Source organism: Gymnoscopelus braueri (assembly GCF_963280865.1).
Source record: "Gymnoscopelus braueri genome assembly, chromosome: 12".
Classification (NCBI taxonomy): Eukaryota; Metazoa; Chordata; class Actinopteri; order Myctophiformes; family Myctophidae; genus Gymnoscopelus; species Gymnoscopelus braueri.
This window is the reverse complement of record NC_137614.1, coordinates 31,819,810-31,832,398: the sequence shown is the minus strand read 5'-3', so window position 1 is coordinate 31,832,398 and position 12,589 is coordinate 31,819,810. Positions and strand designations below refer to the sequence as shown.

The 12,589-nt window shown below is 42.9% G+C and overlaps 1 protein-coding gene across 1 annotated transcript in view; it reads left to right on the top strand.

Moving 5' to 3' along the window:
- The window catches only part of cfap74 (cilia and flagella associated protein 74), a gene marked incomplete at its 3' end in the record, with an annotated part of 58,817 nt that overhangs the window by 31,205 nt on the left and 15,023 nt on the right, over window positions 1-12,589 (top strand). The window contains exons 21-26 of the mRNA XM_080443915.1: window positions 5,538-5,625; window positions 8,899-9,072; window positions 10,162-10,295; window positions 10,436-10,712; window positions 11,907-12,050; window positions 12,425-12,588. Of these exons, the coding sequence (XP_080300041.1) occupies window positions 5,538-5,625; window positions 8,899-9,072; window positions 10,162-10,295; window positions 10,436-10,712; window positions 11,907-12,050; window positions 12,425-12,588 (981 nt within the window). The remainder of the gene's footprint in view (window positions 1-5,537; window positions 5,626-8,898; window positions 9,073-10,161; window positions 10,296-10,435; window positions 10,713-11,906; window positions 12,051-12,424; window position 12,589) is intronic.

Below are 12,589 nucleotides of genomic sequence, written 5' to 3'. Positions count from 1 at the left end.
TAGGGATGGCACAATATGAAAATTGTGGGATGATATGATAACCAATAATCAATACAAATATCTGCTGGGGAAAAAAGGAGAAAAAAAATGATTATTTGTGACTACTGTCAACCTCAGTGTCTGGATGATGAGAATGAGCACACATTATTTTTATTATTATACAAGTCATTTGAAACTTTATCCAAAAAAGGAGATGACCGACATTATAGTTGACTGACGTCATAGACTGGCCACATGACATCCGAGGTCCCCATGGAAGACGCGCCCGTATTATTAGGAGTGTCTTATTATTGGACAATGAGGATAGCAATGTTTTGACACAGGAATCAAATGCTATCAATTTGGATTACCTGTGATTTTTTTTGTATTGGCCGATAAGTGATAGGGCAAACTTTGGCAATCATCAGATGATACAAACACTAAGCCAAAATATCGGTACCATCTCTAATACAGTATATTGGGGAGATGTTCTTTTTTCTCTTTTTGTAAATAATAATAATAATGAATTGCATTTATATGGCGCTTTTCTAAGTACTCAAACTTACTCAAAGCGCTTTACAATGGTTCATTCATTCATACAGGGGGGGGGCATTGGGAGGTGGAGCGGCGAACATTCGACGCCAGCGTCCCCACTTTTCCCACATTCACACACCAATGGTGGCAAGCTAGCGCCAACCGAATCATTGGAGGCAATGTAGGGTTCAGTGTCTTGCCCAAGGACACTTCGACATGTGGACAGGAGGAGTTGGGATTCGAACCGCCGACCCACGGATCAATGGACGACCTGCTCTACCTCCTGAGCCACAAAAAAGGCCTCAAAGCTCTTTGCAACGGTATCAAATTAGTAGTAGTATAGAATTGAACTCGACAGCCATTTGCAAAACACAGCCTACCGAATCCCTACCCCAGTAGCCCGGCGCGGTGTGAAGGCTTAGTTTAATGGTGCCTAATGACTTTAAAGGACGCGGTCATTCTTCCTACGAGGATGCATGCATGCTCTATTTTTAGATGGCGAGGCAGTTCTGAAGCGGGATTTGAATGCCGAGGGAACGGACGCAAAATATCGGTACCATCTCTAATACAGTATATTGGGGAGATGTTCTTTTTTCTCTTTTTGTAAAGGCCTCAAAGCTCTTTGCAACGGTATCAAATTAGTAGTAGTATAGAATTGAACTCGACAGCCATTTGCAAAACACAGCCTACAGAATCCCTACCCCAGTAGCCCGGCGCGGTGTGAAGGCTTAGTTTAATGGTGCCTAATGACTTTAAAGGACGCGGTCATTCTTCCTACGAGGATGCATGCATGCTCTATTTTTAGATGGCGAGGCAGTTTTGAAGCGGGATTTGAATGCCGAGGGAATGGACGCAGGACCTGCAGGGCAACAATGAGAGGCGGGAGATATTGTACTGTATGTGTAAAAAAAAAGTGTGTGGGCGTTTGTTTCTGAGTACAGCAGATGGGCGTATCATAGAAATTTGTGGACAATACACCGTAAAATCATCAGTGTTAATTTATCTGTAACTCCGAGAGTTACCAACAGATAACCACATTTTACAAAATTTGTTCACACTCGGGGTAAAAAAAAGGGTACTGTAGCTCAATTAAGAGTTTTGTTATTTTCTTTTACAGTGCATGACAAAAGTTAACAGCCAGCGTTCAGCCTTAATAATCTGCCTGAGTGAATCAGCGGGGGTTTTAAGGGGAGGATTAGAACAGAACATTACCATTGCTGTTGCTGCTGCTGAGATGGTGCAGCGTGCTGCCTCCAAGCCTTCCTCGTCTCACACACTTACTGTTTTTCTCCATCTCTCCTGCCACTGTACTCTCTCTCGTCTCTCACTTATTTTTTTGCCCTCTCACCTTCGTGTTATCTGCTCCATTTTGGTTTTTAGTTTTTTTTTTCTCTCCATTTCTACTTCAGTTTCCACACATCAACCGACTCTCTACTACTCTGCAAACCCTCTGTGCAGATCCCTTTTTCATTTACTGTCTTTACCACGCATCTCGAACGCCCCATCATCCCGCCACCCGACCATTTGCTTATGGAGTGTATGTTGGCCCTGGCATCGTGTGCTTACATAACCTGGGACACAAAGCCCAGTTTCCACGACTGTTCTTTAAAACACTCTAAGCTCCCCCAAAGAGCATCCTCTGCTCAGGAAATCCATTCTGCAATGAATGAGGTGTGGAAAAATACAAGATGAGTATCAGCATGATGTAAGTATTCACACAAAGCAACACGCGCACATCAGCACAGTGACATGGTGCTGTGTTCCTTGAGGTACTATCTTCTTGTCACAGTGATGGATCTTTGTGTTTCTGTCCGTTACGTTTTCAGAGGGTATTCTTTTCCCCTGTTTTGTGTTCGGGCTGTTGTGGTATGTCATTCAAACTGCCAGTGCCAGCTCTTCCTTGGCAAAGTAAGTCGAGAAACTAGGAAATGGATTCCAGAATCCTCTGTACCATCATCACTGTGCTCTCACTCTCTCGCCCTCATCTCATTTCACAGTCACATACTGTACATTAAATCTGGCTCCCAAAATGACTCATAGCCTCTGTTATGGCAGGTGCTCATTTCCTGCCTCCACTTCCCCCAGGCTTAAAGAAGCACGTGTCTCAGTCCCTACTGTAACTCACATGGAGGGACCACCATTGCCCACAACATTTACCGTTTATTTTATGTCTTTATGCCCGCCCTTCTCCAATTTACACACAGGATGTAGGAACTATCGGTATACTTTTGTATACTGTGTATGAGAATGCTACGCCCACCAAAGTCCTTATGGTGGTGCCGGCCAACGGCAGAATAAACTAAATAGTGGTCTTCAAGAGACAAGAAGGTGGCCGCACACACTTGTAGCCAAAGTGCCAATATTCTATTATAGGACGCAGAGTAAACAAACCACTATACTTTTGTATACCCATGGTATTGTCCTGTCTGCTTTGTAATCCATATTAGGTGGTTCACTCTCAGGGTAAATGGCTCTTTTCACATTATCAGGGCCAGTGGTTCATACCAGGATCTCCTCTTTGACCATACAGACATACATACATGACCCTATTCAACCTAAGCCAATAAGTAGGTGAAGCAAAATATCCCATGTCGTGACAGTTCACTATAATATTAAAGGCCAGAGCAACGTCGGGTTTATTTGCCAGGGAATTGGATCCTTCCAGCTAACGAACGGTTTTAGGTGTAATCTGTGGAAACGCGGTCCTGCCAGTCATCTCTGGCTGGTAAAAGGGAGATTACATGGGTGATTTACCACAGATTCACTACAGATTACATTGAACAACACTTCCGGTATTCTGACTATGAAGTACACAGCTGAAATGACTATTGGCAAATGTAATGTAAGTTAAACTTTCACTGAATTGTGAGCAAACTATAAACAGTTTTTCCCGAATTTGTTTTGTTAGTGTTGTTGTTCGGTTATTTGTGGTGGTTATTTTTTTCTTTCTTTCTTTCTTTCTTTTTCTTTACCCACTCATTTCCTATGATGAGAAATCCTTAAGCCTCTTAATCCGTTTTGTAATCCTTTTCATAATGACTGTTTTAATGTGCATGTGAAAGCCAAGCAGGGGTCCAGCACTGAAGTGGAAAAGATCTTTACAATATACAATTGCACCTTTTATCACGTTAAAGAAAAACACAAGCAGGTGGTTTTGTAAACTCAAGTGGGCGGTTTGTGCTAAAAAAGTTCACTTCCCGAACATTGTTCTCATTCTCTGTTTAAGATGGTTTCATCTCCTTCCGTAAGGTGATCTTCACATTACTGCTTCTCGGACTTACTTAAGATTTTGGATTTTGCCCTTTCCTACTCAGTTAAATGAAGCACCACCTAAAGCCTGATTTATACTTTAGTTTAAGGCGTAATGTGTCATTCTGGGTCTTCCACACAATATAATACATGCTAATCCTTTTGAGATGTTGCGCTACGCATTTTCAACAACTGTGTTCCGCTGCTTTTTTAAAGTAATCTCAGAATTGTCATTCAAAAATACTTTTGGATGAGACTGTGGATAATCTGGCCACAGAGAAGAAGAGTGCAGCACAAGGCAATCTTTGCAGGGTGCCAGCAGACTTGAAACCTCATCCATCTGCAGATTTCTCCCCGGCATATGGGCCTGGTGACGTCTCACCAGGCTTTTCCACTCTGCCATGCCAAGCTAATTCAAGAGTGACTCTCCAGCAGCGATTCTATTAGCAGGCAAAAACAAGAGTGCTTCTTTAAATACACCCTGTGCGCGCATTGGTCAAGCTAGTCCACAACATGGGGGGATCACCTCCACTGCATTGTGTAAAATGCAGATATTGAATTTCATAAATGCATTTGATGTGACCTTTTCACACTTTTAACGTTTAATCGTTTAACGATTAGTCGCCTTACAACAGAAGTGCTGGTTGACATCTCCGTCTGTGCAGCGATGGGGGGGGGGGGGGGGGGGGGGGGTTCTTGGAATCTGACAAAGATTTGCTGTGAGGAAGCCTCAGTCCTAGAGCTTTATTGTCATTTTGAAAGAAAAAACAACAATCCTGTGATGCGGAAAACCCTCTTTACTTGCCTTGAAACCCCTCTTTAAGTGCCAACCACTGACATTCACATCATTAGCTCTTGTGCCTTCAAGCAGCATTAACGGTGTATGAGAAAGAGAAGAAAAGTTGATAGGAGAAAGAGCGAGGAAAAGCAAGAAATGGAAAAGAGGGAAAAGTCAAACTGTGAGGGAGGGGTGTGTTGAGGGAGGAAGGGAAAAGGATAGAGAGAGAGTGAGAGGAGTGGGCTTGATCTGAGCTCAGTTTCCACTCTGAGCTTGAGCTGACATCTGACCACAGTTTTTTTTTATTCATGCTAATCAAGTCTTAGTTTGTGTGAAAATATCCATAAATATATCTGTCCTCACGAGAGCAGTTCTCCACACGATGAGTATTGACGGGCTACTGTTTTACATAAGCTCGTGCTTGACTGCTGGGCCTCTTTGAATTGTAGGCTACTTACGTCTCTCGTCGCCATGGCTACAGCCTACAGGAGTGCGGAGGCACACTCTTCTTTAGCTCTCACTTGCCTTCCCTGGCGATCCGATCCCACAGCCGTGGGTTAAAATGAAATAATGGGTGTTTGGATTTCTACGTCTTTATCTCTCTCTCTCTGAGTAGCTTGACAGTTGCTTGTGTCTTTTATCTGTGAAATGTGATTTATTGAAACAATTGGCAGGTCTCAGAACCACCCTCCTCACCTTCCCAGGGTGAGCTGAACTTGCCCACAGAATCTAAATAACTCTGAGGCAGCTACTACACTCTAACTACACTCTTATTATACTTAGTTGTGCTCTGGTGTCGCACACTGAAAATAGATCTACAAGCTCACAACTTGAGCTTGTATTGATCTGTTATTTTCGGTGCACCACATGGCACGTCACCAAGTATAAATGAAGTCATTATTAAGTGTGTAGAAAGAATACAAAGATGAACTGATACACCTCTGATGTGAAACGACTAGTTTGTATTCTAATGCCCAACTTTCTGGTTCCTTTGTAGATGCTCCTTGACTGAGGACGCGAAGGTGCTTTTTGACGTAGATACGGGGGTCTTGGAGGTCCCAGTGACTGTGCACGTAGCAGACCAGGTTTGTATTGGACTGACTGCCATATATGTTTTTTCCCAGTCTTATCTGGTGATATAGCAGCTTGTGTCCTACTTTGTCCCTATCAGAAGCCTAGGCACTGAAGGTTGTAACCTATTTTACTTGTGACAAGCTAAAATTATCTCTAAACCCCCGAAGGCCCAGTTATTCCATGGACGCTAATGAGCCAAGCATAAAGGTTATGAGGCATTGTTCCGCTGAAAATGTCTCCAGAATCTATTACACATATTACACATAACATATTCTTGTTAGATAGTAATAACGTTACCCTCCCAAACACGCATCATGTCGTTTGTGATTTAGTCACATAATATATAGCTGTAGCTATAGATTAGACGTGGAACTCATGAGGAGACTTTTCTTGTCTCTGGTGATTACATCTCAACGAACATGAAGTCACATAGCCCCAGCCCACAATCCAGCCTGTATATTTCAGCCTGTATAGACAGCGGCTCAAGTGAGAGATAAAGTGGTTGCATCCGGGACTGAATTCCTTCACACTCATCAGCTGCAGGCTTGGTTTAAATACAGGAGCCAGCTGCCTGGACCTCGGTGCAGTATGTATGCCAGTCCTCTTTTCCAGTTCTGGCTGGCAGTCACGCTCACTATGCCAAGCCATCTCCTCTCCCCTCAACCACCCCCCCCCCCCCTCCCCTCCCCTCCCACCCCCCCCTCTCTGTAGCTCCACCAGGGCAGTGGAGAGGAGGAGGATTTGGAGGAGGTAAGGGCTCTGACCACGTGCCAAATACTGGACCAGGATGCTCCTGTGGTGCCCTAAAGCTGTTGCCCCCCCAGCCCCCAGGCCCTGAGCTCCTGGCATGTGACCATGCCCGCTCACACACGGTCACACACGCCCACAAACACGCTTGACTAAAGCCATAATTTATGCTCCGCCACACGACGGTGTCGCATGCAGAAAGTAGCGGACCTGCAAGCCCACAATGCATCGTATCTGCGATGCGTTGTGAGCTTGTAGGTCAGCTATTTTCAACGCGCGACACCGTCGTGCAACTTAAGTATGAATCGGGCCTAAAAGTGAGCGGCTCTCTGCATGTATCCTTGACTCTCACAAACGCTGTCGTATGGCCGCCAGACCCCACGCCGGCCAGGAAAACAGTGCTGCAGAGAGCGGGACAGATAAACAAGGTCATGTGCTGCTAGACGCGGCTCAAGAGGATGTTATCGGAACAGGAACAGGATGGAATGCTACTTCATCTAAAGATAACTTTGTTTTCCACAGTGAAGTGCATAAAACGGAATGCATACTGTACTATTATCTCATAAAACGTAACTTTCAACCTGGCCTCCCTATTTTGGGCATTTTGGGCACTATACACGAAACATTTCAAAACTTCCCAGAAAATACCAGACCTATAAGCTCACAATGCATACTATCACGATGCGTTGTGTAGATTGGCTATTTTCGCACAACACCATTGCACGATAAAGCTTAAGGACCGTACGAGTGTTTTTTGCATGTTTTAGCCTGATGACTACAAACATACGAAGTGTGTAAGAAAAGTAACAGAACTGTGGCAGCCACGCTCATGACTCACTGCTAATTGAGTAACCACTGATGTCACTGTGTTGCGCAACATCTCACCACTATTCTGCTATAATATTGTTCACTTCTCTCACTCTGTGCTTCTGTTCCAGGCTGTTGTGTAATTACACTGCTGTTACCCTGCGTCACGCAACTGGAGGTGGCACAAACATGGAGCAAAGAATCTGGTTAATTTGGATTAGAGTTAGGGTTTGGGCTACGGTTACCCTAACCCTAACCCTTCCAGTACGACTGTCTCTCCACAGAGCCCGCCTGCTGCACCAAACCTGGTCATGGAGGCGATTGAGGACCTGCTGGTAGAAGTGCTGGTTGACTGCACTTGACACCCTGAGGAACAAACTCATGATAGACCACTCCCTTCTGGTCAAAGAATGCGGTCAGCATGACCTTGATCCTTGATTTGGACATGTGCGTCTTGTTGTCTGGGTGAAGTTGTGGTCTTCCACTGCAGGCTCTGTCTCTTGGTTTCCGTGTCGTAATGGAAGTGTTAGGGTTAGGGTTAACCCTAGCTCTAACCCAACTTAACCATGAATTTCAAATTGATTCTTTGCTCCATGTTTGTGCCACCCCCAGTTGCGTGACGAAGGGTAACAGCAGTGGAATTATACAACAGCCTGGAACAGAAGCACAGAGTGAGAGAAGTGACCAATATTACAGCAGAATAGTGGTGAGATGCTGCGCAACACAGTGACATAAGTGGTTACTCAATTAGAATTGAGTCATGAGCGTGGCTGCCACAGTCCTGTTACTTTTCTTACACACCTCGTAGATTCTGTTCATGTGTTAGCAATGTGCACGTTACTTAATTTGTACATAACTTGTACCATATGACTGTGCCATAAAGTGTACTGTGTTGGATTACCTATGTCAAGCATGTTTGAGGTTCCTGGAATTTGCTTTTCATGAAGAAAATGTCATCATTTCATCTAAAACAAAACTGTAGTTCAGTTTGCTTTTGAAAATGTACAATGTACAGTATGTGATTTGTAGTCAGTGGTTACACATGCAAAGCCACAAATAATCGTAAATCGTAAAATGTCTACTTAATTACAGCCGGTATGATTATTTGTATTATCTTGGTGTTTTGAATTGTTGTGTTGTGTGTGGAAACCTCATGTACAAAACTTACTTTTCAGGATTCAAATTCAAAAACATATAGCAGTTGAAAAAAACATAAAAAGTAAAAGATATGGAGATAAGAGTTTCTGCCCAACAAACGATAATTAAGATTTCTTCAAGAGAATGCAATAACTTTAAATTCCTATATCTGATTCCAGAACGACAGTATTGTTTATCAAATAACAGAACAAGCCATCTTTTTTTGTTGTTTCATGGACAGGCTGGTATGAACCTTTTTTGTGTGATTATGTGGGAGGAAAATCGACAAAATGAAGGTCAAATAGGAGTATTGTCACAAAGCTAGCCAAAGTCCATTTTTCGATTTTGACACAGCATGCATCGCATCTAGCAAGCATGCTGTTCACAGTTAAATCCTCACTGTTGATAATTCAGTGTGTAGCTCTGAGTGTACAAATGTAACCAAAATGACCCACAGGTCAATTTGGTTCCATTTGTATCCTCTCAGGGTTAGATATAGCACAGAGGATTTAATAACTAAATGCATGAAATGTATTCTAGTCCTTGAGGTGAGAAAGACATGAAGGTGTGTTTTCATCTCTATGATCCTATAGGTGCGGCCTGTTGTGTTTACAGTCCACGCAGTCATCACCTCCTCTGACCTCCAGTTTGACCGTACCGAGGTGGATTTTGGATGCTGCTCCATTTACCAGTCAGTCCGCACGAGCGTCCGTATCACAAACCTCTCCCTGCTACCTCAAGATTTTGGCTTCTTGGGGATTCCAGAGGTATTGAATGTGTTTAAGGAAAGTACACAGTAAAACCATCTGTGTTCATTTAACTCTGACAGTGTACAAACATTTTGTACACACTCTGAGTACTAAATGGATTAATGAACACTGAGGATTGTATTGTGTAACTGGATGGATAACAAAAAGCTGGATATTAGAGGTACAAATTCAACGGGGGTACCGCAATATCATTTTGTCGGCCAGTGTGTGTCATAGGTTAAGTTCAGTAAGCAAAATTTGCATCCATAATGCTGAAATGAAATTCAAATGGATGTTTCCTGATACTTAAACATATGGTCTGTGCAACCATGACGCCCACACACTCCATATTTGATCATTTCTTCAGCAGTGCTCTGAAACAGTGGTTCTCAAATGGAGGTACATGTACCCCTAGGGGTACACAAAGGTACTACAGTAAATCTGAATCTGAATTAACTTTATCACAGGTTTACAGGTGTAAATAAGTGGATGAAATTCGTTTTTGTGCAAGCTCCATGTTTTCAGGAAGAGAAAAAGAAGAGGTAGGGACAGGGAAAGCAAGGAGAATCGAACACTAAATAGAATGTCAGGGATAGGCAAAAATCTAAGGAAATGGAAGGATTTATTTCACTGTTATGTTTAATGATAAAACATCGCCAAACTTTGTGTGAACCTGCTGATCTGTAATGTGTTAATTGAAATCAAATCTAAATCTTTACTAGCACAACTGTTATTGAATAGAAATCAACCTTGCAGTTTTCTAAGCAAAATGACGCAGTCGGAGTCGGTTAATGTGGGTATTTGGATTCAGATATCAGGGAAAGGGTGTACTGGAAGCCAGAAACATTTAGGAATCACTGCTCTGAAAGCAACCCATCGGGCATCTGACAAAATACATTCCTTCTCATGGGGCACTTTTGGCAGTGAGACAATCCCATCTTTATTGCACTTCACCCATGCTCTTCTCCTCTGAGACGGACCATTTCATTCGCTGCTTTGCACCTTAATAGCCTTGTCTCAACCTGTACTCTAATCTGTCCCTGTTGAGATCTTCTATTTATAACCAGCCAACAGAATGAGGTGTTTTGTTGTTGTCCCACACTCTAGTTTATTGAGGTTCAGCCCAACGATGGCTTTGGCACTCTGCTTCCACAAGAGACCGTAGAGATGGATCTGATTTTCAGTGCCAGGAAGGCTGAGGACTACCGCTTTCAGCTCAACTGCAAATCTGGAATTAACAGGTAATCTTATGTCCGCCTCCCTTTGGTGAGATAAGTGGAGGACATTAACACTTTATTGATTACAGACAAGCATATAACCTGCAGGTAAATTTGCAACATTATGCTTTCGCCTACAAATCTAACTGTGTCTGTGTCACCAGAGATTTCCCCATATCGTGCAGAGGAATGGGCTTGAATCCACCGCTGGCACTGTCCCATTCCCTGGTTGAGTTCAGAGCCACAGCGCTGGGTGACCGCTCCACTGCTGTTCTCTATGTGATCAACTCCACCACCGGACACGGCGACTTGGGCCAGATGCTGCCTCGGGTAGACAGAGAGGCCTTCGCTTCCGTAGGGACCAGGTTGTTCGCCTTCTCCCTGCCTGAGGGTTCTCCGATCACCATCTCTCCTTCTTCCGGACACGTGCTGCCAGGAGAGGTACTGGAACAGCTGTCATTATGACTGATCCCTGTGGGGATCAGTCATCCCCACAAAAATGGGGACCAGGTTTTGCCCACACTGTAAAATACTGGATCCTTAAGGGTCCATTTCAGAGAAGACAATAGCAACAACTGTTGCTAACCAATTAATTTGAGTAATTTAAATTTAGTTATTAATTAATAACTTGATTTACATCATGGTTTCATCATAATTTACATCATGGAAGACATAAATAATCTCTGCATCTTGACTGTACTTCCCCCTCTAGTGTGACACAACAGAGTCTAGTCTCACTACCAATGATGCAGCAGTGATTGTGATTACAGTTTCCATTTTGATATGCATAAATACTATTGATACTATGAGTAATCATTGATAGTTCCATTACATCATTACATTAACATTAAAACTGACATGTGTGTAATCTGCATTCACATGGATTACATGGAGTTTACACAGAGTCAGGTTTCTTTTCTCAAAGAAGAAGGTGTTGATGACATCTTCACATCAGACAACCAAAAAAAAGAGTTTGAATATTCTGTCATATGTTGGGGTGTTCATTAGTTATTAACGTGTTCATTAGTTATTAACATGATCACAAATCTGGAAATCCAAAAAAAGCGTATCAAATCAATTTAAATGAATCTGTATTAATGATCACGCAATACATACACTGATTATGACATTATTCTAACATGATATGCAGTTGGATTATAGCTTAAATTGAATTAAGATTAGATCATTACTGTCCATGTTAAATTTAGCCAGTAATAAAAACCATCCATTACAGCTGATCTAAGAGCAGCAGCGTAGTGTGGTGATGCTCTCTGCTGGACACCTGATAAAAGTGAACCATAGTCTACTGATGCTTGGGCTTACTATTCAGATCAGCCCATATGTCAAGGCAAGCCCTATGTTTAGCCCTATGCTGTATTCATTTACTTTTTGTGCCCAAGGCACAGCAATGGGGAAATCAAAATCTTAAGTCGTTGTTTGTAGATCGGGTATTTTCACAATATTTGAAAAGTCCTGCAGTTTCCTTCTTCTTTTTTTTTACTGTCATTCCAAAAATATAGATGCCAGGTTGAAAGAACAATATCCTCAATATCAGGTTATAAATGGTTGGCCATATTATTATAGTGTCCTGTTCTCTGAAAGTGTTATGTGATCCACATTTGTCCCCCTGTGCAGAGATGTCTTGTCCAGGTGACTTTTAGACCCACACTGTCAGAGAGCCAGATCAGAGACGAGGCGGCGCGTCTCCTTTGTCAGTCGCTCCGTCAGCAGGAGTTGGAGATGACCCGCACCGAGTCAGGAGTAGCCGCTGAACAGGAGGTATGGGGCAGTACAATGATACATTGTGGCCAAAGCCTAGCTGCAGCCTCTGCCTCAGAAGTTTGATCCTCTTTTCATCGGTGAAGCATCTAACTACTTAAGGCCTGTATACTTCGGCGTATGATGAATAGCAAAATAGCCAATCTACAAGCTCTCACTTGTGACATTGTAGATCTACAATTTTCGCCAGTATTGAAAAAAATAAAAGAAAAAGAAAATAGGGACACCAGGGTTAATGTAGTTAACCCGAAAGCCTAATGTATTCCTCCTCATACAACCTTGTTGCTCGGCGAAAGAGAACTGATCATTATATTCAACTGTCATATTTGTAGTGAATATGACCTATTAAAGTTTGTTTGTTTGTGTGTTGTCAGATTAAACAAGAACTCCTAGGGGAGGCCAGTAAAGGAAAGAAGGTGCATGTGTCACGGCCACAACCCAAACAGGCTGTGAACCCAAAGAACAGCAAGGATTCTATCAGCAGCCCCAAGACTGACACGCCTTTCAAATTCCCCACTCCTGCTGACATACAGCCTGGG